Source organism: Sus scrofa, unplaced genomic scaffold (assembly GCF_000003025.6).
Source record: "Sus scrofa isolate TJ Tabasco breed Duroc unplaced genomic scaffold, Sscrofa11.1 Contig2306, whole genome shotgun sequence".
Classification (NCBI taxonomy): domain Eukaryota; kingdom Metazoa; phylum Chordata; class Mammalia; order Artiodactyla; family Suidae; genus Sus; species Sus scrofa.
The window spans coordinates 7,080-30,633 of record NW_018085068.1 but is presented as its reverse complement, the minus strand read 5'-3'; the positions used below and the strand labels follow the sequence as shown (position 1 = coordinate 30,633).

The 23,554-nt window shown below is 36.2% G+C and overlaps 2 protein-coding genes across 2 annotated transcripts; both read left to right on the top strand.

Moving 5' to 3' along the window:
- The first annotated feature begins 8,055 nt into the window (after positions 1–8,055).
- Positions 8,056–9,365, top strand: LOC100519609 (putative olfactory receptor 2B3). Its single transcript, XM_003128276.2, is given in 1 exon segment — positions 8,056–9,365. A coding segment is annotated over 1 exon segment (942 nt). The 5' UTR covers positions 8,056–8,399; the 3' UTR covers positions 9,342–9,365.
- An 11,762-nt stretch (positions 9,366–21,127) lies between these two features.
- Positions 21,128–22,425, top strand: LOC110258534 (putative olfactory receptor 2B3). The gene has a single exon (XM_021081778.1). It carries the CDS (start codon positions 21,238–21,240, stop codon positions 22,204–22,206), a length of 969 nt encoding a protein of 322 aa, XP_020937437.1. The 5' UTR covers positions 21,128–21,237; the 3' UTR covers positions 22,207–22,425.
- Positions 22,426–23,554: the final 1,129 nt, after the last annotated feature.

The window sequence follows — 23,554 nt, the reverse complement described above, 5'->3', positions numbered from 1 at the left end:
TTGCTAGAGGAGAGAAGCCACCTCTACGTGGAGATCATGTAAACATGTTCTCTGAAAAATGGTATAGTTCTTCTCACAATCTCTCCTTGCCCTAACTCACCACCTTCAGAGCAATAACTACAGCCTCTGCTATAAAAAGAAATAGCTTTTTTAAAACATGTAGGACCTGGCTAACATGTATTATCAGGAACTTTTCTTAGGAGAGAAACAGAATATAAAGCTGGATGTGGGGAAGTTTAAGACATGAAAACATTTTCCCAAGACTTAGGAATTAAGCTCCTGGAAATGAACACTAGATTCCGTTCTAATATACTACAAGGACATCTTATTAAAATTTTAACACAATTATATTTACAGTAAATGCAATGGAGTTGCTGCAGCTGCCTTGACAGAATATTAAAGTGTCACAAGGATCACAGTTAGGAATATTGGAATGCATTTATTATGTACAGAGAACCTATCACCTAACTAGACTCCCTATGATGTCCCTGAGGACACACTCTATTAATAGAGTAGAAAATGTATCAGTAGAAGAGGCAAAGCATATTTGAGGAGCTTAATGTCCTCTGCAGACCAATATTGATAATAGCAGATGCTTTCAGAGAACTTAGCTCCTTACTCAATTCCTATGATAAGACTCCAGATAAGCAGGGTCCAGGTGGCAGCTCTTAACTACCAAAAGCCAGCTAGATAAAATTAACATAATGGACAGTAAGAGTGTCTTGTTTCACAAAGATCTATGGTGGTGTCTAATATAATAAACTATAATTCTTCTAGGGGTAAGACAGATGTAGACATAATAAGAAAGTTAGTTGATTTGATTGGTTAGGAAAAAAATCAGAGTTGGTGAAATGGAAGCTGCAACAGAAAAATAATGATCTTTGCCCAGTTTTCATAACTAAGCCTGTTCTCAGATCTAGATCCTATCAATTAAAGGGAATGGAGGATCCCTTAAGGAAGAATTTTGGACTGCCACTATAAGGATATACAATAAATATTCCACAAAATATTTCCTCAAGCCATTTACCAGATTAATTTACAAAGGTGAGAGACAAATATTGAGACCAGAATTTGAGGGTCATTCAACATGGAGTCTTAGTTGACACATGCCAGGCAGGATACACAAGATGCCATCATGACCCCCAGTTAGAGTGGGAACTGAGGATAGGAAGTAAATGGAGCACTGGCCTAAGTTCAATTTATAGTTAGTCCAATGGATTTGTGACCTACCCTATGGTATTTCTTGTGTCCCTAAATGCAGAATAGGATAGATATACACAGAAGATTGGATACTTGGCAATGTCTACAGTGTATGCTGCTAAATCCGTGCATAGCTTCCATCCCTGCTATCATGGCTACTGTATTCATGTGCTCACTGTACCAGTATTACAGGCAGTAGAACAAGGCATATGACAGAAACTTGACAATATTTTCTGGCCAATTTTATTTTCTGTTATTTAATTCCTTTCTATGGTAGATTCTATTTTGTGGATGTTAACATGTAATACATAGAACAAAAGGCTTCATATGCCCACTCCCATATATCTCCAAAGAACCCTGGAATATATGCCTCTGTTCCAGATTTCTTTATTCCAACTTTTTTTCCTTCCAGCCACCTGGAAAGCCTCTCAAATCATTTATTATTCCTCATGAGTTATATATACATAGTCTAATTTCAGGCTACTTCTTTTTTTCACACAAAGTGGATGACCAGGTATATCACTTGAAATTCTGCCTACAGGGAGCAGTTTCCCTCACCACTATCTTTCAAGGTCACCCATGAGTGGAACTATAATTCAGTCTTTATCCTTATTGTTTGCATACATATACCAAGCTGATCTATTCACGAATCAAGATTGGTCTTTTTCTTCCTTTATTGGTGTGTTAGAAGGGTTCTCCCGTGCTACATAGATGTGATCTGAGGAAGAAACATTGATGTAAAAGTGATGGACAGCATAAAAGTCTGAGCTACTTGCTCATGTAGTTTGTTTCTTCCATCTAATCAATCCTGAATGTACCAATATCCTGTTACAATGATTGCCTCTATATCCATTGACATTAACAACTTGGTGAGTCAGAAAGTATCCAGCTCATGAGGGGTACTTTTAGCTGCATGGTTATCTGATGTTTGAGATCAGGTGTTTTGTCTCTGCCAGGACACAGAGACATGACAGAAGCTGTTTTTCAAAAGATGTATAATCTCCTGCCACAGATAGCAGGATTTTCCTCCAAACCCTAAACTTGTTTTGTTTCTAGTTTCCCATAAACTTGCCATAAATTCCACCTGATGCTTTCCTACCACAACTTATACCTCTAGTATGTAGGACCTTACAAATTGTATGCGCCAAGTTTCAGGATGACTTACACTAGATCTTAGACATGCTATAGAGTCTTTTCTTACTCTGGCTTTCATTCAAAGCTGGCATCCTTCTGTGTTACCAGAAGATGGATTGGAGTAGAATTCCATGGTGTCAAATAAATTACTACAAAACAAAGAGATCTGCCAGGCACTTTGCTTCTTTTTTTATGCTAGGAAATTCGTAATGCAACAATGCATCTTTTACTTTGGATGTGATGTCCCATGATGCCTCAGACCAATGAATTTATAAAACTTTTATTGATGGGTCAGGCCCTGGAATCCTTACAGTTTCTCACTCACCTTCTACAGCACAAGTGTCTTTTCAAAACTTTGCATGTATTAACTATTTTGTGCTCATACAGTCTGATTAGCATGTTGTTCTTGATATAGTTGACCAGTGTGATGGCCTGCAGAATGTGCAGAGAGTTCAGTTCTTTTCAGTCTATATGATGACAGAAGGTGAAAGACTAAAGATAGCCCTGGGATGATATATATTGTCATTTCTAAGTGAATGTAAATTCCTTCTGATCATCTTTATTGATAGGAATGAAAATAACACATTTACCAGATGAAGGACTGCATACTGAGCACCCAATACCCAGTTAATATGCTCTACCAAGAAGACACATCTGGTCCAGATAATTCACTTGGGGTTATGACTTGTTTGAATTGTGGCAACCTGTTGTCATCATCCAAGATTTTTTATTTTTTTCAGTGGGCTGACTGGTGAAGCAAATGGAGATATGACAGGGACTACAACCAAAGCATTTTTAAGATTGTAAAGAAATAAATAAGAAAATAAAAGCAACCTTAGAACCATAAGGACAATTCAGTGTGCAGTAGTAAAATTGGCAGGACATAAGGAGAACCAAAAAAAGAAAAATATACATATATATTTCTTCAGTGATATGTTGCAGGACTTATGCTTCTATGCTTCCCTACTATTATCTCCTTCTAAATTTGCTTTTATGTTATAATCCAAGTCCATAAATAATATTATTTTGAAAGCTAATTAAGAATATGTACTGCACATGCTAACACTAATTTCATTATGATAATCTAGAGAAGATCAAATAATGCAAGAAGCTCCATGGAAAAGAACCTGACTAGTATCCATTAGGATGCAGGTTCAATCCCTGGCCCCGCTCAGCAGGTTAATGATCTGACGCTGCCGCAAACTGCACTGTAGGTTGCAGGGTGGCTTAGATCCCACATTACTGTTGCTGTGGTGTAGGTTGGCACGGGTAGCTATAATTCGACCTCTAGCCTGGGAATTTCCATACACCACACCTGCAACCCTAAAAAAAGCAAAAAAAAAAAAGTAAAAGAAATTTATTCTGAGTGATCTATAATATAAAGTGACAAAATCAGAAAATGCAAACATCTAATCGTAGAAAAATGATTAGGATATGATTTATAGATACATTATTAATTTATAAAAGAATGTTGTATGGCTATAAAAATTGAGAAAATGTAATAATTTATAAAATGATTATATTCTGTATATGATTTTATAATTTATAAAAATGTATTATACACAAGAGAAAAATGAGTGAAAAAAACACATTAAAATAATAACAAAGAATTTTATTTAAGGTTGTATCTATGTTGATGCTCAATTCAGTTTCAATTTTATATTAGGTGATAACATATTAAGTTATAAATTGAACAAATCAATTAATTTTCAAAACTATTCTTGTTCCAATCCCTACTATTTCTACTAGTTCTATCTCAGTGAATCTATGCTAACCTTAAACTTCGATGCATTAATTTATATATTGTGACATTGCATGATACAGTTTCTTAATTTGTAGATCCCTAGTAGGTTTAGTCCAAACACATACATCACAAAAATCAACGAACAAAAATACTATTTTCCCATATGCACCATCAATGGACTCAGTATTTGACCCTGAGACCACTTAAAAGAATGAGGTATATAATTTATTTAGACTTGTACTCTCCTGATTAAACAATTCCAAACTTATTTTTTATGGTTTATGTTTCATGACTATTATCTTCACCTTAGTTTTTAGATTTGTGAACGATCTACATGTCACTGTTATGTTACCAGTGCTGCTGGGAATAGAGTTCACTTATTTCCTCTCTGGACACAACGACCAATTAAACTTGAAGGGACTCTCATATCCCTGGAGCTAAAATATAGGATAGAGCATTGTATGAATAATAAGCCCTCTATTTAAAGGTACAACCCCCTTTCCATGACTCTACCAACATTACTGGTATCTATACAATCAGCTTTTCCTTGTAAAATCCTTTAGGAATCTGTGGAGAAGAGCCTGAGTCAATCAACAGTGCCTCAGTGACTGAAGACAATATCTACAATAACTGTTACTTCATCTTAAGGACTTTCCTCATTTATGTTCTGATGCTGTTCAAATTATATGCTAATTTCATTCTCAATCTATGGGCAAAGGATAAATGAATAGGAACGTCACTAGGGTTGAAAGCTCAGTAAGTCATTGAATTTATCAACCTATCTTTGGACCAGACTTCCTTCGAAACATGGCACACAGAAAGGCATGGATATCTCTCTGACATTTAGGGGAAAAAGGTAAGTAATGTCTACTGCAGAGAATTACATTACCATGAGGGGAAAAAATCGCTCAAGATCATCTCACCCACATCCTTGCCTCTGATTGCTTCAGATTAAATAATCAAAGTGTTCGATTTGTTTCCTAGGAATTTTGAAATAAATGCCAAGTGTTTTCAGGGATTCCAAACCTCCTGTTTCATTACACTCTTTATTTTATTTTTTAATTAAAGTATAGCTGACTTACAGTGTTATATTAGCTTCAGGTACAAAGGGAAATGATTCAGTATTTTTTCAGATTATTTGCCATTGTAAGTTATTACAAGATAATGGCTGTAAAGTCCCTTGCTATACAATATATTCTTATTATTTATCTACTTCAAACGAATGTTCATTACATCTCCAAGCAAAAGAAGTCAGTGGAATTTTTAAGCAAAAAAAAAAAAAAAAATTAGTAGAATTTAAGGCTTCTTCTGATTAATAGAGGATATAGAAATAAGAAAAGAGTTAAGATGACAGAGGACCAAACATGGTTGTCAAGAAGTGAGTTCATTTTTCTGATAATTTAAAGAGGAACTGATGGATGAGCTGACACTAGTGCCATATAAAATGTGGGGAAGAGTATATGTGAAAAAAAAAAGAAGTAGAAAAAATAAAATACCTGCTGCATAGAGTCCTCCTATTTCCCATGCCTTTTAAACAAACAAATATCTCCCACTAGCCATTGATTTCACTTCCATTTATTGAAAACTATGATCTCAGTACCATGCCAGAAACAAAGAGAAAGTGACTTATAGTTTAATCATTTCATATTACAATATTATAAAATTATAATAAGCATTTACCACCAATAGTAATTTGGTTGCCTGCTTTACCATATACATGACAAGTGGAGATAATGATATATTATCACTACTGACAATTACTGCTAATGATTATATTATTGATGCTATTAGTGATAACTCACATTAATTAAATGCCTACTATGTTTCAGGCATTGCTCTAAGTTCTATGTGTATGTATTGTCTCATTTGAGCTTCACAACAACTCTCTTACTATCACCAAGAGATTTTCTTTCTTAACGTGGCACAAAAATATTTGCTACCTTACCCAGGATCACACACCTCAGAAATAAAATGATGGCAAGTTTTAAGTCCAGAGGCAGTGTTCTTAACAGATACCATTTTTTTTTTTTTTTTTTTTTTGCTTTTTAGGGCATCACCCATTGCATACAGAACTTCCCAGGCTAGGAGTCAAATCAGAGCTATAGATGCTGGCCTACCCCACAGCCACAGCAGTATGGGATCTGAGCCCTACACCACAGCTCACAGCAGCACTTGATCCTTTACCCGTGTCCTCATGGGTCAGGTTTATTACCACTGAACCACCACGGGAACTCCAATAACAGATAACTTTTAGGTATTTATTTATTTTGCTTTTAGGGCTGCGCCTGTGGCATATGGAAGTTCTCAGGCTAGAGGTCTAATCAGAGCTGTAGCCACGGGCCTACACGACAGCAACACAGGATCAGAGCCACATCTGCGACCTATACCACAGCTCACTGAAATGCTTGATCCTTAACCCACTGAGCGAGGCCAGGGATCAATAACTTTTAAAGATGATTATTTTTATATTGCTAAATGGATATTTAATAAAATATTTGTGGTTGTTTTGACTTTTGTTTTTTTAATGATGAGAAAGCTGCATATTTTTTCAATTTTCACTTTTATTTTTTTTTCTCCCTCAAATTTCTTATTCATAACCATTGATCACTTTTTGTTGGATTTTTGGCCTTTCCTCATAAATGCTATGTAATAACTTTAATATTTTAATATAGTAACCATTTTTGCCACAAACACTGCACGTTTTTCATTCTATATTTATCTTTTATCTTTGCTTTTTTTGTTTGTTTGGTTGGCATATGGAGATTCCCAGGCTAGGGGTCAAATCAGAGCTGTAGCTGCTGGCCTACACCACTGCCACAGCAATGCCAGATCCGAGCCACGTCTGCAACCTACACCACAGCTCACCGCAATGCCAGATCCTTAACCCACTGAGCAAGGCCAGGGATCGAACCTGCGTCCTCACGGATCCTAGTCAGATTCATTTCTGCTCTGGGCCATGATGGGAACTCCTATCTTTTATCTTTGTATAAATCTTTCGTCATGTGAAAGTTTAAAATTTACATGTTACAGTCAGAAAAAAGTCAAATCTCATATCCTCTTGTGTTTTTCAACTGAAAGTATATTACTGTTATTTACCAAGGAATAATGTATATCTTCAGCTAAAAACCTAAAATTAAAATCACATGTAATGGAAGCAGTTACAAATATTATAACCACATTCAGCCTCATGTAGACATCCCATGGTCAAATTATACTTCATATATCAGTCTAGTAGCACTCTCTATTTTTATTGTAAATTATATGGTATCAGTCATATCAATGACCTTGGATTTAAACATTCAAAGAAGACTGAAGAAGTTTGATCTACATAACTAAATAACTGATAACTTCCACAGACTGCAAAAAATCGACTTGATTATTTGACTTTGATGTTCCTGTTTTCATTTATAACCACTGTTGTGTTACATGTTGTCATTCTTGCTGTGCTATATGTATATTTGAGGGAAAGTATGGTATAAAAAATAGAATGGGCTTTATATCCTGCCTTTGAGCATTGAACCCACCATTACTGAGTGTGTAAATTATTCTCACTGAGTCACAGTAGAAATAAAATGTAGAACATACCTGTTTATCAGGATTTTGTTGCGAATTATTTTAGGCACTGAGTAGTGTCAGTCACATGTTAATCGGGCAATGATTAAATGATCAGTTTTACAATTTTCATCAAGATATTTGGAGATACAGGGAGATGTCACCTGTGATCATCACTATAAATCACAAGTAAGTCATATTTTTATTTCCTTGAATCAAACCATCTAATAGTCATGATAGCTCTTTGCAGGAATGTTCATGCATGCATATCATTTAAGAAAAAGAGACAACCAAAAAAAAAAATGAAGATGTCACTAAAACAGTAGATTTGTAGAATCAATTGTAGACCTAGATGAAACTTTTAAAACCACTGCTCAGCATTTTCAGCCCAAATTAAAAGTAATTGATTTAAAAGTAGTATTTAATCTTAAAGTGCTTATTAAGGTAGCTTAGGATGTAAGAAAAAGGTAAGGAATTAAAATGTATTGAGCACTTACAAATGTCCGTGTTTTATGCATAGAAGTCTACATTCGTGGCATTTAAATGTAATGATTTACTTCTTAAAGTCACACATAACTACTAAAACCAGAAGACCTACTTTCTAACCATATGATAAGTATGTTGTATTTTTACAAGGGCTCCACTTAATTTACTATAAATTATATTTACTATGGAATCATTTATTTGATTACAATAAGAGTATTCAATGATTACCAACTGACAATTTTCCCGTTTTATGCTTTCAGGAATGAAAAGTTAATGAGTCATCATGAATCGGGCAAACGAGAGCTCCTCAAAAGAGTTCATACTACTTGGCTTCTCAGACAAGCCCTGGCTACAAACGCCCCTTTTGGTGCTCCTATTAGCATCATACGCAACCACCATCTTTGGCAATGTGTCCATCATGATGGTGTGCATTCTGGATCCCAAGCTTCACACTCCCATGTATTTCTTTCTCACAAACCTCTCCATATTAGATCTCTGTTACACCACGAGCACTGTCCCTCATATGTTGAAAAACATTTGTCAGAACAAAAAGACCATCAGTTATGGTGGCTGTGTGGCCCAGCTCATCATCTTCCTGGCTCTGGGTGCTACGGAGTGTCTCCTCCTGGCTGTTATGTCCTTTGACAGATATGTGGCCATTTGCAGACCCCTCCGCTACGTAGTCATCATGAACCCCTGGTTCTGCTTCAAGATGACAGCCTTCTCCTGGCTCACTGGCTTCAGCAACTCAGTGTTGCAGTCCTCCTTGACCCTTAACATGCCTCGCTGTGGTCATCAGGAAGTGGACCACTTTTTCTGTGAGGTTCCTGCCCTTCTCAAGTTGTCATGTGCTGACACAAAGCCTATTGTCTCCGAGCTCTTTTTCTTCAGTGTGTTAATTCTGCTAATTCCAGTGACATTGATCCTCATCTCCTATGGCTTCATAGCTCAAGCAGTATTGAGAATCAGGTCAGCCGAAGGACGGCGAAAAGCTTTTGGAACGTGTGGGTCTCACATGGTTGTGGTCTCTCTCTTTTTTGGAACAGGCATTTACATGTACCTACAACCACCTTCGTCCACTTCTAAGGACTGAGGAAAGATGGTTTCCCTTTTCTATGGGATATTCACACCCATGTTGAACCCTCTCATCTATAGCCTTAGAAATAAAGATATGAAAGAGGCCTTCAAGAGGATGATGTCAATAATCTTTTTCTATAAGAAATGAGAATTGCTCCACTGTCATGAGACCCTTCTGAGTCTGTCCTTATCCTTGAAACTGTTAATAATGTTTGATCTGATTTTCCTGTTGTTCATGCTCTTATGATATCATTGAATTGTACCAATGGTTAAAAAATTCTTTTTCTGTTCAGGAAGCAATGCTGAGATTGTACGATTACTCTTCTAAATTCAAAACACTTTTGCTTTCCAGAGTTCCCCCAAAGCACTCTGTTCCTTGAAGCCATATTCTGGTAAAATTTCCTCCTATCCATGTCAGACTAGTCAGGTCATGAATGTTTTACCTTCTCACTTATATACTATCCTGTCTACCAGCTAGTTCGGGGTTTCCACATCTTTATAATTATATAACCAGTGAGCCAAAGCCAAAAATACTCCCGGCACGGATGTCTGCAATCGCTTTGCATCCTCACATCCCTTGAAAAAAATCCATCATATGCCCCTTCCAGAACTGTTCTAAGCATGTAGTCTGTCTCAAATATAGCTGGCTTTAAACCAGCTAAGTGTGTGCATCTTATACTAGAAACTTGAAATGTCAATTGGGTTTTACTTCCAACTATTTTTTTTTTTTGGTCTTTTTTTTGTTATTTCTTGGGCCACTCCCACGGCATATGGAGGTTCCCAGGCTAGGGGTCTAATCGGAGCTGTAGCCACCGGCCTACGCCAGAGCCACAGCAACGCGGGATCCGAGCCACATCTGCAACCTACACCACAGCTCACGGCAACGCCAGATCGTTAACCCACTGAGCAAGGGCAGGGACCGAACCCTCAACCTCATGGTTCCTAGTCGGATTCGTTAACCACTGCACCACGACGGGAACTCCACCACTATTTTAATTCATTCTTTACTCCCCATTGTTAGCATTTCTCCTTTTTTTCCTTCATTTCTTAAATATTTACTTGTCCAAAGTTCTACCCCAGGGTTGCTGGAACTCCTCTGAATTATAAAATAAATTATTCATAGAAATGTTAATAGGAATCATTTTTCTAATATTTATCTGAATTAATTTTTATTTGGATAGTCACTAGATAAATATTTATTGACCACTAGATAACACTAGACCAGAAAAAAAATCACAGTTCCTCTACTAAAAAAAAATTCTAGTTCCTAAAGAAAATGACCCTTAAACTCAGACACTTAAATATTTATTTGCAATTACTAATATAAGAACATGGATGAGGAAATATTTTAGGCAGCAGAGAAAGGATTACAAAAGTAAGCTTTTCAGAAATTATAGGTAATTGTAAGTAGTTAAGACAGAGAGTGCAAAACACATACAAAAATAGTCTGGAGATGATAACTGAAAAGTTTAGCATTTATCCAATAAGCAAAGTAGGGAAGGTAGAAGCAGCAGTAGAAAATAACTACAACGTAAGTACAGAATATGGTTCCTATGTCATAATAATGATTTACTAAATGTAACACTTCAGAGACATGGGAAAGGGAATGACTTCAAATATATGGCATTTAAAAAGCTGATTTTCTCAACAAAAACAATAAGAAACTCAAGACCCTAAATTAAATAAAACAATTATATCTCTAATTTGGGTGCTTTTTAAAATTTCCAAACCTGTATATGGCTTTGCCATCTCTTGACTATGTGATAAGCATTTCAGATTTAACACATCGGAAAGCTGACACCTGCTCTCCCTTTGCCACGAAGGCCTCTTCTAAAGCTTGCTGTTTTAATGAATGGATTCACCTGCTATTTACATTTGCAAATCATATCTTACACCATCATGCCTTAATTTTTCACACCAAAACCATTACCAAGACATATCAATCATTCCTCTTTTTAACCTCCCATCTCTCCAATTCCTCTCCATCTTCACACTTCTGATACCATCATCTTTTACCTAAACCTACCTTATGGCCCAAGCTATCTTATCTTTATGCACCTACATTTTATTAAAAGCAAACAGTTTTATGAAAAAGAACTCATCCTTAAATTTATTATATTTACATTTCACCATTGTTGGCATATTAGCTTATTCCTTTTTTCTGTCAATGGAGGTTTAATTTTTTTTATATATGCATTATATCCTTAGAATATACCAGGGTTCTGGAATTCCCACTGTGGTACAGTGGGTTAATGATCAGGCTTGTCTCTGTGGAGGCACCTGTTCGATCCCAGGCAGGCACAGTGGGTTAAGGATCTGGTGATGCCACCGCCACAGTGTAGGTTGCAACTCCGGCTCAGATTCAATCCCCAGCATGGGAACTTTCATATGCCATGGGTGTGGCTAATAAAGAAATAAATATTTTAAAAACACTTTAAAAAGGAATATATCAGGATTCTTAAATTATCATTAAAATAGCTGCAAAGTGAATTTCACCATGCAGGTACATTAAAATACATTTAACTATTTCCTTGTTTTGATCATTACAAATGCTACTGTAAAGAATTCTGCACTTACAAATCTATGTCCATATGTCAACTTATATTTTTGAAATGGTATAACTCAGTCAAATCATAAATTTCTGAGAAGACCTAAGAGTTAATACAAATTGCCAAGCTTCCCTGAAGAAATTTTATAGCATTACACATTCCAACCAGCACTATATAGACTGAATGAAACTATTTGTTTCATGAGCTTTTGCTAACTCTGCTAATTTTCATTGTTTGAGGCATTTGCCAATGATAGCAGAAAAATTACCAAGTTCTTATTTGTTTTATTTCCCTGAGTATTTGGAAATAGTACATTTCTCATACTTATTATAAACTAGATTTGTTCATGGGTATTTGATTTTCTCTCTCCTTCTATGCAGATGGTAGATTTGCACTTTCCTGTCCTATTGAATGTAGGCCTGACTTTTTAAACTTGCTTTGTCGATTAAGTGCAAGCAGAAGCAGATATGACGTGGGTCACATCTTGACAATGTCTTTAAGATCTAGTCCACACTGCCATAATCTTTCCCAATGTCAGCTGAAAGAAGCAAAGTTACAAGGAGAGTTAATGTGTCTGAATCCTGGATTGAAGACAATATGGAGTAGAACTCCAAATTTTGATAGGAAATTAGCATGAATGAGAAATAAAACTTAATTATTTAAAGTCACTGAGGTTTTTGATGCTCTTATTACTTACATTCATTATGAGTTACTTATAATGTAACTTATCCTAACTGACAACAGACACTGGTACCAATAGTGGGGTCCTGATGTTAAGGAAAAAAAGTTAAATAGGAGACATTGGCATAAGGGTCACATGGCAGATGGTGAGGGCATTGATATTAAAACTTGGAACCAAGTGATCCATATTACATAGTAAGAAACTGTTTGATAAAAGTATCAACTGCAATAATTTTGAAGGCAGATAAGGAGCCCAAGATTGTAAATCTAGATGAAGAAATTGAAAAACAGTATGTGTTGTGTTACTATTGGATATACTTGACGAGATATTACCAAAAAAAGTAAATCTGGAAAACAATACCTGTTTTCAAGTGAATATAAAATAGTGAGACTCTAAATATTCAAGCACTTGATGGGTTAGAAAGGGGAAAAAGCTTTCTTAGTTCCAGATAGTAATAAATAAAATTAAGAATATTCTACACACAACCAAATGCTCAACATTTTGATCATTTTATTTGCAAATAAAAACTTCAGAGATGCCACTTTACACCCATTAGATAGTGTATAATTTAAAAAGGGGTGGGGAGAGTTCCCATCATGGCTCAGCAGTTAATGAACCTGACTAGTATCCATGAGGACACGGGTTCAGTGGGTTAAGGATCCGGCATTGCTGTGAGCTGTGGTGTAGGTCACAGACATGGCTCATCGCTGTGTCTGTGGCGCAGGTCAACAGCTACAGCTCTGATTTGACTGCTGGCCTGGGAACCTCCCTGTGTTGTGGGTGTGGCCCCAAAAAAGACAAAAAAAAAAAAAAGACAGGCAATAACAAGCATAAGTGAGGTTGTAAAGGAACTGGAACTCTCACGACCTGTTTTTGGGAATATGGAATTGTAAAGGTACTTTGGAAAACAATTGATGATACTTCTCTTTTTTCTCTTTTTTTTTCAATTTCCCCAATACATTATTTTTTTTTTCCTACTGTACAGCATGGTAGGAAAAAAACTGGGTAGACTGAGTTACACATACATGTATACATTCTTTTTTCTCACATTATCATACTTCATCATAGGTAACTAGAAATAGTTCCCAGTGCTACACAGCAGGATCTCATTGTTAATCCATTCCAAAGGCAATAGAATGCATCTATTAACCTCAAACTCCCAGTCCATCCCACTCCCTCCCTCTCCCCTAAGCAATGACAAGTCTATTCTCGAAATCCGTGATTTTATTTTCTGTGGAAAGGTTCATCTGTGCCATATATTAGATTCCAGATATAGGTGATAGCATATGGTATTTGTCTTTCTCTTTCTGACTTGCTTCACTCAGGATGAGAGTCTCTAGTTCCATCCATGTTGCTGCAAATGGCATTATTTCATTCTTTTTATGGATGAGTAGTATTCCATTGGGTATATATACCACATCTTCCTAATCCAATCATCTGTGGATGGACATTTGAGTTGTTTCCATGTCTTGGCTATTGTGAATAGAGCTGCAATGAACATGAGGGTGTATGTGTTTTTTTAAGGAAAGTTTTGTCTGGATATATGCCCAAGAGTGAGATTGCTGGGTCGTGTGGTAGTTCTATGTATAGTTTTCTGAGATACCACCATACTGTTCTCCATAGTGGCTGTACCAGCTTACATTCCCACAAACAGTGCAGGAGGGTTCCCTTTTCTCCACACCCCCTCCAGCATTTGGTATTTGTGGACTTATTAATGATGGCCAGTCTGACATCTCATGGTAGATTTGATTTGCATTTCTCTAATAATCAGGGAGGTGAACATTTTTTCATCTGCTTGTTGGCCATCTGTATATCTTCCTTGGAGAAATGTCTTTTCAGGTCTTTTGCCCATTTTTCCATTGGGTTGTTGGCTTTTTTGCTGTTGAGTTGTATAAGTTGCATAAGTTTTTCTCAGTGGGCATATGTTTTCAGTTTTCCTGGGTATACACCTAGGAATAGGATTGTTAGATCACATAGTACCTCTATGTTTAATCTTTGAGAAATATCATAAGATCTAACAATCCTATTCCTAGGTGTATACCCAGGAAAACTGAAAACATATGCTCACTGAGAAAAATTTATGCATAAATGTTCATAGATTTATTATTCAAAATAATACTCTGAAGTGGAAATAACTCAAATGTCCAGCTATTGATGGATTTGCTAACAAAAAAAAACATATATATATATATCCACACAGTAAAATATCTGGCAACTAAAATAAATGAAGTATTGATATATGCTACAACCTGGGTGAACCCTGAAAACATTATGCTAAGTGAAAGAAACCCAGTTACAAAAGATCACATATAGTATAAGGTGAAGACAGAGAGAAAGAAAGGTTAGTGGTTACCTAAGGCAGAGAGGGTTAGGGGGAAGTAAGAGGAATGACTACTAATGAGCATCAGATTTCTTTTGGAACGGATGAAAATGTTCTCAAATTGTGGTGAAAATTGTATAATGCTGAATATACAAAAAAGCTTAAATATACACTTTTTAAAAGTGAATTTTATGCTATGTTTATTACATCTCAATAAAACTTTTTTTTAAAATAAATAAAGACATACTTTGAGCAACAGAGGCCAATTAAAATATAATCTCTAATAATTAGAATTGATTTAAGAATGCAGCAACTGTACCGGTTATTAAACTTTCTGGGTGGATTAAATATACATGTATCTATTGTATCCTTTTAGTTGAAACAAATGATTGAAGAAAAAGAGAATAAGGGGAAGATGAAAAGTGAATAAGCCTATCCCATCAAAGATTGATAGACTCAAGAAATTCACAGATAGACATATGGAGAGAGTGATGTCTTGTCAGTTGTTGATGTGGCCATTGGAACATGCAGTAGATTAAGATAAAACTGATAAGCTAAATTTTAGAGAGAGTTATACTACCAAATACAACACAAATCTGAATTAAAGAAGCTTCTGACTGTTTGAGACTTAAATTAACCCTTGGACTCCCAAATTTCATTAAGTAGGAAGGAATTTGAAAAGGCTTACACATTCTTTATTGCTCTTCAGACATAAACACTGAAAATAATGGAACTCCAAAAGGGTAGAAGCCAAGAGTTATGAATACAATGGACTGTGGAACTACTTCTAATGAGTGGAATGTGGAAAAATTACCAACTCACAGTTGGAGCTCTTCACAACAACCGCCCCGTGGTTTTCTGAATTTCTAGCGACCTGTAACTAAATTTTCCTTTTTCTGTTCGGGAGTGTTTGTATTAGTCATCTTCTTTCAGATCTCCTGAATACATTTTGAGCATGTGAAGGACAGAGACAGCTTGTCTATTTAATTCACAGATTTCTGAGCTAAGAGAATTCAAGTGTAGACCTACTGAAGAGATTGGGAGAATTGACCTTGTAATGAGAAAGAGGCAGATGTGCTTTGTGTGTAGGAAGAAAATAAATGAAATATTTTGTGACTATAAGGCATACAGTGGTAGTCTTTAAAGCTGAGCACAAATATTTAGCTTTCTCATTCCTTCTGGGCATAGGGTAGGATTACATACATCCATGTCTAATTTAGTTAGTCCAATAGGTTTGTGGACTTACCCTATGATATTTATCTGGTCCCTAAATGCAAAGTGGGATAGATACACTTAGCAGCTGGAAGAACTTCGTCATGGATACCCTAATGGAGTAAGAGCCAAGGGGGAAAATCCACAAAACCGCCCCTAATCAGCCATGCTCAAAAGCAATACTGTATCCTGGAGAAAATGCATAGATTAGTTCAGACTTCGAAACATAAAGAATGGAGAATCAATGGATTACGGTTCCCTCCTACAAAACCCAGGGGTACTAAGGCAGATAAAAGTACATTACCTTAAACTTAATAAATGGTTGCCCTATTTGTAGCTGTGTATCATTTGTAGAATCTTAACCAGAAAAGATTAACAGAGGCTCTGGCATGTAGTTGATCTAGTAAACATATCATTCTTCAATCCCCATTAGTACAGAGAATCAAAAGAAATTTACATTTATTATTATTCTATGTAATATTGCTACATTTTTAAAAAACCATTTATCTGTGATAATAGACTGAAATGCAGTTTCTCTAATTATGATTCTTTGAAAAGCAAAGTTATAAATAATAATAAAAATAATATATTATTAATTTTACATTAAATATTATTCATGCCTACGTGAGGATAAAAGTCTTGTACATGAAGTTCTACACATATATTTTTGTATATTTTTTTTAAAAATCTGTGTATAAGTGGACCTCGCAGTTCAAACTTAAGTTGCCCAAGAGTCAACTGTAGTTCTTTCCCAGTGAATGCATGCTAACCTTAGACTTCGATGTTTTAATTTACATGCTGTGACTTTGCATGATATGGTTTTTAACTTGAAAATCTCTAGCAGGTTTAGTCCAAACACATTCACCACAAAAATCAATGAACAATACAAATACTATTTTTTCATATATACCATCAGTGGGCTCAGTATTTGACCCTGAGACCATTTAAAAGAATGAGATCTGGAGTTCCTGTCATGGCTCAGGGGTTAAGGAACCCGACTAGCATCCATGAGGATGCGGGTTTGATCTCTGGCCTAGCTCAGTGGGTTAAGGATCCAGCATTCCGGTGAGCTGTGGTGCAGGTCGCAGACGCGGCATGGATCTGGCATTGCTGTGGCTGTGGTGTAGGCCGGCAGCTACAGCTCAGGTTTGACCCCCTAGCTTGGGAATTTCCATATGCCACACGTGCGGCCCTATGAAGACCAAAAAAAAAAAAAGAAAAAAGAAAAAAAAAAGAATGAGATCTACATTTCATTTAGACTTGTACTCTCCTGATTAAACAATTCCAAACATTTTTTATGGTTTATATTTCATGACTATTATTTTCAACCTAATTTTATAATTTGTGATCCATCCATGTGCCACTATTATGCTACTAGTATAGTTGGGAACAGAGTTCACATATTTCCTCTCTGGACACAATGACCAATTAAACTTGAGAGACTCTCATATCCCTAGGGCTAAAAGATCACACATTGTATGAAAGGTAAGCCCTTTATTTAAAGGTACAATTCTCTCTCCAGGACTATGGATGTTGCTGATAGCGATAAAATCAGCTTCTCATTGTATTAGACCTGGTGAGAAGAGCCAGTGTCAATCAAAAACACCCTGATGACTGAAGACAATATCTAAAATACACTTTTACCTCATCATATGGACTCTTTTCATATGTTTTTGATGCAATGAGGTCATATGCTAATTTTATTCTCAATCTGTGGGCAAAATGCAGCTGAAAAAGAATTTCACAAGGCTTGAAAACTCAAAAAGTCATTGCACTTTTCCCCCTGTTTTTGGACTAAACTTTCTTTAAAACATGGCACAAAGAATTATATAGACATCTCTTTGACACTAGGAAAAAAAGGTGAGTGATGTCTACTGAAGAGAATTATGTTATTACCATGAGTGAGAAGGGTCTCTTAAGATCATTTCATATCCCTGCCTCTGGGTTGCATCATATTAAAAAACCAGAGAGTTCAATTTTTTTCCTGGGATTCTTGAAATAAATGTCAAGTATTTTCAGTGATTCCAAAAGTCCTTGTTGCCATTTCACTCTTTGAATGAATATTTGTCCACAATATCACCATACATAAAAAGAGTCAGTGAGAATTTTTTACGGAAAAAAAAAGAATTAGGGGTATGTAAGGATTCTTTTGATTAATAGAGTTTATATAAATAGGAAAAGAGTAATGATGCCAGTGGATGAAAACGTCTTTTTCAAAGAGTGGGTTCATTTTTCTGATAATGTAAAGGAATCGGTGGAATGAGTTGACACTAATGCCATTCTGTTCAGTGGGAAAGAGTAGAAGATGTGCAAAAAAATAGAAAGAGGAAAAAAAACTGCTGCTGAGTAGTGTTCTTATCTCTCCTCTCATGCCCGTCAGGCAAGTCAATATCTCCTAACCACCACTGACTTGACTATCATTTACTGGAAAACTATATTCTTAGTATCGTGCTAGAAACAAAGAAAAAATACATGCATATGTAATCATTTCATAGTATAATATTATAAAATTATAATAAGCTTTGACATCACCAATATTAATTTGGTTGTTATTTCACATACATAGTAGGTTAGAAAATGATACATTATTACTAATAACTACTGCTAATGATTAATGTTATTGATGCTATTCATGATAACTAGCTCACATTCATGAATTCTTACTAGGTTTCCAGAACTATCCTAAGTTCAGATGTATTCGCACTGCCCCATTAGAGCTATACAATAATTACCTCTTATTATCAAGATGGAAATTTTGAATTTTGAACACAAGGATGTTCACCAACTTGCCCAGGATCATATAGCTCAGATATAAAATGCTCAAAGAGTCTAGCTGCAGAGGCTCTGAAGAGCTAACTTTTAAAGGTGATTGTTTTTAACATTACCTGATGAATAGATGAATAGACAAGGCAATATTTCATTGTTTTGATTTGTATTTCTTCAATGATAAGAAAGTTGCATATCTTTTCTATTTTCACTTTTGCTTCATACATTTTATCTTCCCCAACCTGCTTATTTATATCAATTGTTCTCTTTTTCTTGAATTTTTGGTCTTTTCTCATAACTACACAGTATAATTATTCATATTTTAATAAGTTAATCATTTTTGCCATAAACTGTCTTTTTCATCTTAAAATTATCCTTTATTAGTGTACATAAACTTTTTTCATGTAAAACTTTAAAATTTATATGTATACACAAATAAGTCAAATCTTATATCCTTTTCCATTTTTCAACTGAAAGTGTATATTTGGTATTTACCAAGTAATAATGTTTATCTGTAGCTAAAAAAAGTAAAATCAAAACTACATATAATAAAAAAAGCTACAAATCTTAGAACAATCTCTAATCATTCTCATATAGACATCCCATGGTAAAGTCATAGCTCATATACCAAGGTTACTTGGGAAAAAAGTATTCCACTTTGTTATAAAATATGACGATCCTTATTTTATCTTCTTTCTCAAGTCAATCTAGGAACACTCTCTATTTTCATGCTTATAAATTCAAATGGAGTAAGTCTAATCAATGACCTGCACTTAAACATGCCAGAGAAACTTAGGTGGCTTTGGGTCATATGACTAAAAAACTGATAACTTCCACAGACCGAAGACAATCAACTTTATTTGATTTTTGGTTCTCGTTTTCCCTGATAACCACTGTTGTGCCCTCTTCTTGTGCTGTCTATATTTTTAGGTGGAACTGAGCTAAATATAAGAAAAGAAATTTAAACCCTGGCTTTCGGTCCTGGCCTCAAGATTACTGAGAATGCAAACTATTTATTCTCACTGAGTGGCAGAGCCAATAAAATATAGATAATACCTATTTATGAGGATCTGGATTCGAATTAGAATTATTTCAGACACTAAGCAGTGTCTGTCACATGTTAGTCAAGCAACAACTAGTAGTTTTACAATTTTCAGCAAGGTCCTTGGTGAGGCAGGGACATGTCACCTGTGACCATCACTATAAACCTCAAACAAGCCATAATTTTATCACCATGAAATAAAGCATCTAGTACCCATGATAGCTCTTTGTGCGAATGGATGTTCAGACATGTCATTTAGGAGGAAGAGGCAACTCAAAAAATCCCAAGAACATACTACTAAAACAAGCAGATTTCTTTAATCAACTTCAGATTTAGAAGATATCCTTATAAGATCGATGTTACTCAGCATTTTAGCTTGAATTAAAAATTACTGGATTATCACTTATGATGGAGCATGATAATGTGAGAAAATAGAATGTGTACATGTATGTGTAACTGGGTCACCATGCTGTACAGGAGAAAAAAAAATGTATTGGGGGAGTTCCCGTCGTGGTGCAGTGGTTAACGAATCCGACCAGGAACCATGAGGTTGAGGGTTCGGTCCCTGCCCTTGCTCAGTGGGTTAACGATCCGGCGTTGCTGTGAGCTGTGGTGTAGGTTGCAGACGTGGCTCGGATCCCGCGCTGCTGTGGCTCTGCTGTAGGCCGGTGGCTACAGCTCTGATTCGACCCCTAGCCTGGGAACCTCCATATGCCGGGGGAGCGGCCCAAGAAATAGCAACAACAACAACAATAACAACAACAACAACAACAAAAAGACAAAAAAAAATGTATTGGGGAAATAGCAATTTAAAAAAAAAGAATAGTCATTATCACCAGAAAAAAAACTATTGGATTAAAAGAAGTATTATTATCAAATGATTATTAAGGTAATAATTTGAAGGTAAGAAAAGGGAGAGAGAAGAATTGAAATGTATTGAGCACTTAAAATGTCCATGTTAAGTTTACATTCTTGGCATTTAAATGTTCCCATCATGGCTCAGTGGAAAAGAAACTGACTAGTATCCATGAGGATGCTGGCTTTGCTCAGTGGGTTAAGGATTTGGCATTGCCATGATCTGTGGTGTAGGTTGCAGATGTGGCTGGGATCTGGCATTGTTCTGGTTGTGGCGTAGGCTGGCAGCTACAGCTCTGATTAGACCCCTAGCCTCGGAACTTCCATATACCATGGGTGTAGCCCTAAAAAGACCAAAATATTGAAAAAAAAAATAAATGTAATGATTTACTTCATAAAGTCAAACCTAACTACTGAAAACAGAACACCTACTTTCTAACGATGGGGTAATTATACTGTATTTCACAAGATCTATTTACCGGCTATAAATTATATTTGCATTGCATCATTCATTATAATTGTTCTAAATTCAGTCCAGTTACAATAAGAGTATTCGATAATTTCCGACTGACAATTTCCCATTTTATGCTTTCAGGAATGAAAAGTTAATGAGTCATCATGAATCGGGCAAACGAGAGCTCCTCAAAAGAGTTCATACTACTTGGCTTCTCAGACAAGCCCTGGCTACAAACGCCCCTTTTGGTGCTCCTATTAGCATCATACGCAACCACCATCTTTGGCAATGTGTCCATCATGATGGTGTGCATTCTGGATCCCAAGCTTCACACTCCCATGTATTTCTTTCTCACAAACCTCTCCATATTAGATCTCTGTTACACCACGAGCACCGTCCCTCATATGTTGAAAAACATTTGTCAGAACAAAAAGACCATCAGTTATGGTGGCTGTGTGGCCCAGCTCATCATCTTCCTGGCTCTGGGTGCTACGGAGTGTCTCCTCCTGGCTGTTATGTCCTTTGACAGATATGTGGCCATTTGCAGACCCCTCCGCTACGTAGTCATCATGAACCCCCGGTTCTGCCTCAAGATGATAGCCTTCTCCTGGCTCACTGGCTTCAGCAACTCAGTGTTGCAGTCCTCCTTGACCCTTAACATGCCTCGCTGTGGTCATCAGGAAGTGGACCACTTTTTCTGTGAGGTTCCTGCCCTTCTCAAGTTGTCATGTGCTGACACAAAGCCTATTGTCTCCGAGCTCTTTTTCTTCAGTGTGTTAATTCTGCTAATTCCAGTGACATTGATCCTCATCTCCTATGGCTTCATAGCTCAAGCAGTATTGAGAATCAGGTCAGCCGAAGGACGGCGAAAAGCTTTTGGAACGTGTGGGTCTCACATGGTTGTGGTCTCTCTCTTTTTTGGAACAAGCATATACATGTATCTACAACCACCTTCTTCCACTTCTAAGGACTGGGGAAAAATAGTTTCCCTTTTCTATGGGATATTCACACCCATGTTGAACCCTCTCATCTATAGCCTTAGAAATAAAGATATGAAAGAGGCCTTCAAGAGGCTGGAATTATTAACATTTTCTATAAGAAATAAGTGTTCCATTGTGACAACAATCTTCTGAATCTGTCCTTATCCTTGAAAATGATAATAGTCTTTTAATTGATTTTTCATTTTTTCAGGCTCTCATGATTGTATTGAATTCAGCCAAAACTTATAAAACTTGCTTCAGGAAGCAATGCTGAAGACATCTTTTCTTTTGTTAAAAAAGATTTATTATGATTTATTTACAATGTTCTGTTAATTTCTGTTGTACACCAAAGTGACCCAGTAATACATATGTATACACTCTTTTTCTCACATTATCCTCCACCATATTCCTTTACAGGTGATTAGATATATAGTTCCCTGTGCTATACAGCAGGATCTCATTGCCTGTCCACTCCAAATGCAAGAGTTTTCATCTACTAACCCCAAATTCTCGGTCCATCCCACTCCCTCCCTCCCCCCAGCAAACACGAGTCTGTCCTACATGCCCATGATCTTTTCTGTTTTGTAGGTGGATCACTTGTGCCATATTTTAGACTCCACATATACGTGATATGGTGTCTGTCTTTCTCTTTCTGACTTACTTCACTTAGTATGAGAGTGTCTAGTTCCATCCATGTTGCTGTAAATGGCATTATTTGGTCCTTTTATGGTTGAGTAATATTCCATTGTTTATATGTACCACATCTTCCTAATCCATTCATCCATTTAGGTTGTTTCCATGTCTTGACTATTGTGAATAGTGCTGTGATGAATATATGGGTGCATGTATGTTTTTCAATGAAATTTTTGTCTGGATACATGCCCAATACACAGAAATAGATTGCATTTCTATATACTAACAATGAAAGATCAGAAAGAGAAATTAGGGGAACAATCCCATTTACCATTGCACCAAAAAGAATAAAATACCTAGAAATAAACCTTCCTAAAGAGACAAAAGACCCTTACTCTGAAAACTATAAGACACTGATGAAAGAAATCAAAGAAGAAACAAATTGATGGAAAAATATACCAGGCTCTTAGATTGGAAGAATCAATGTAGTCAAAGTGACAATACTGTCTGAGGCAATCTACAGATTCAAGGCAATCCCTATCATATTACCAATGACATTCTTTAGAACAAAACATTCTAAAATTTGTATGGAAAGATATCTTTTCTAAGTTAAAAGCTCCTTTGCTTTCCAGAAGTTTCCTCCATGTACTTTGTTCCTTTGTTCCTTGGTAAAATTTCTTCCTATCAATGTCAGACTGTCCAAGACACTTAGATGGTTTACCTTCCCACTTATGTACTATTTGTTGGAGAACCATTTTGTCTACCACCTTAGTTAGGAATTTCCCCATCTTTATGATTAAATGACCAGCGATCCCAAGCCAAAATTTTCCCATAATCACCCCAGTCCTCAGTCACTTTACATCCTCCC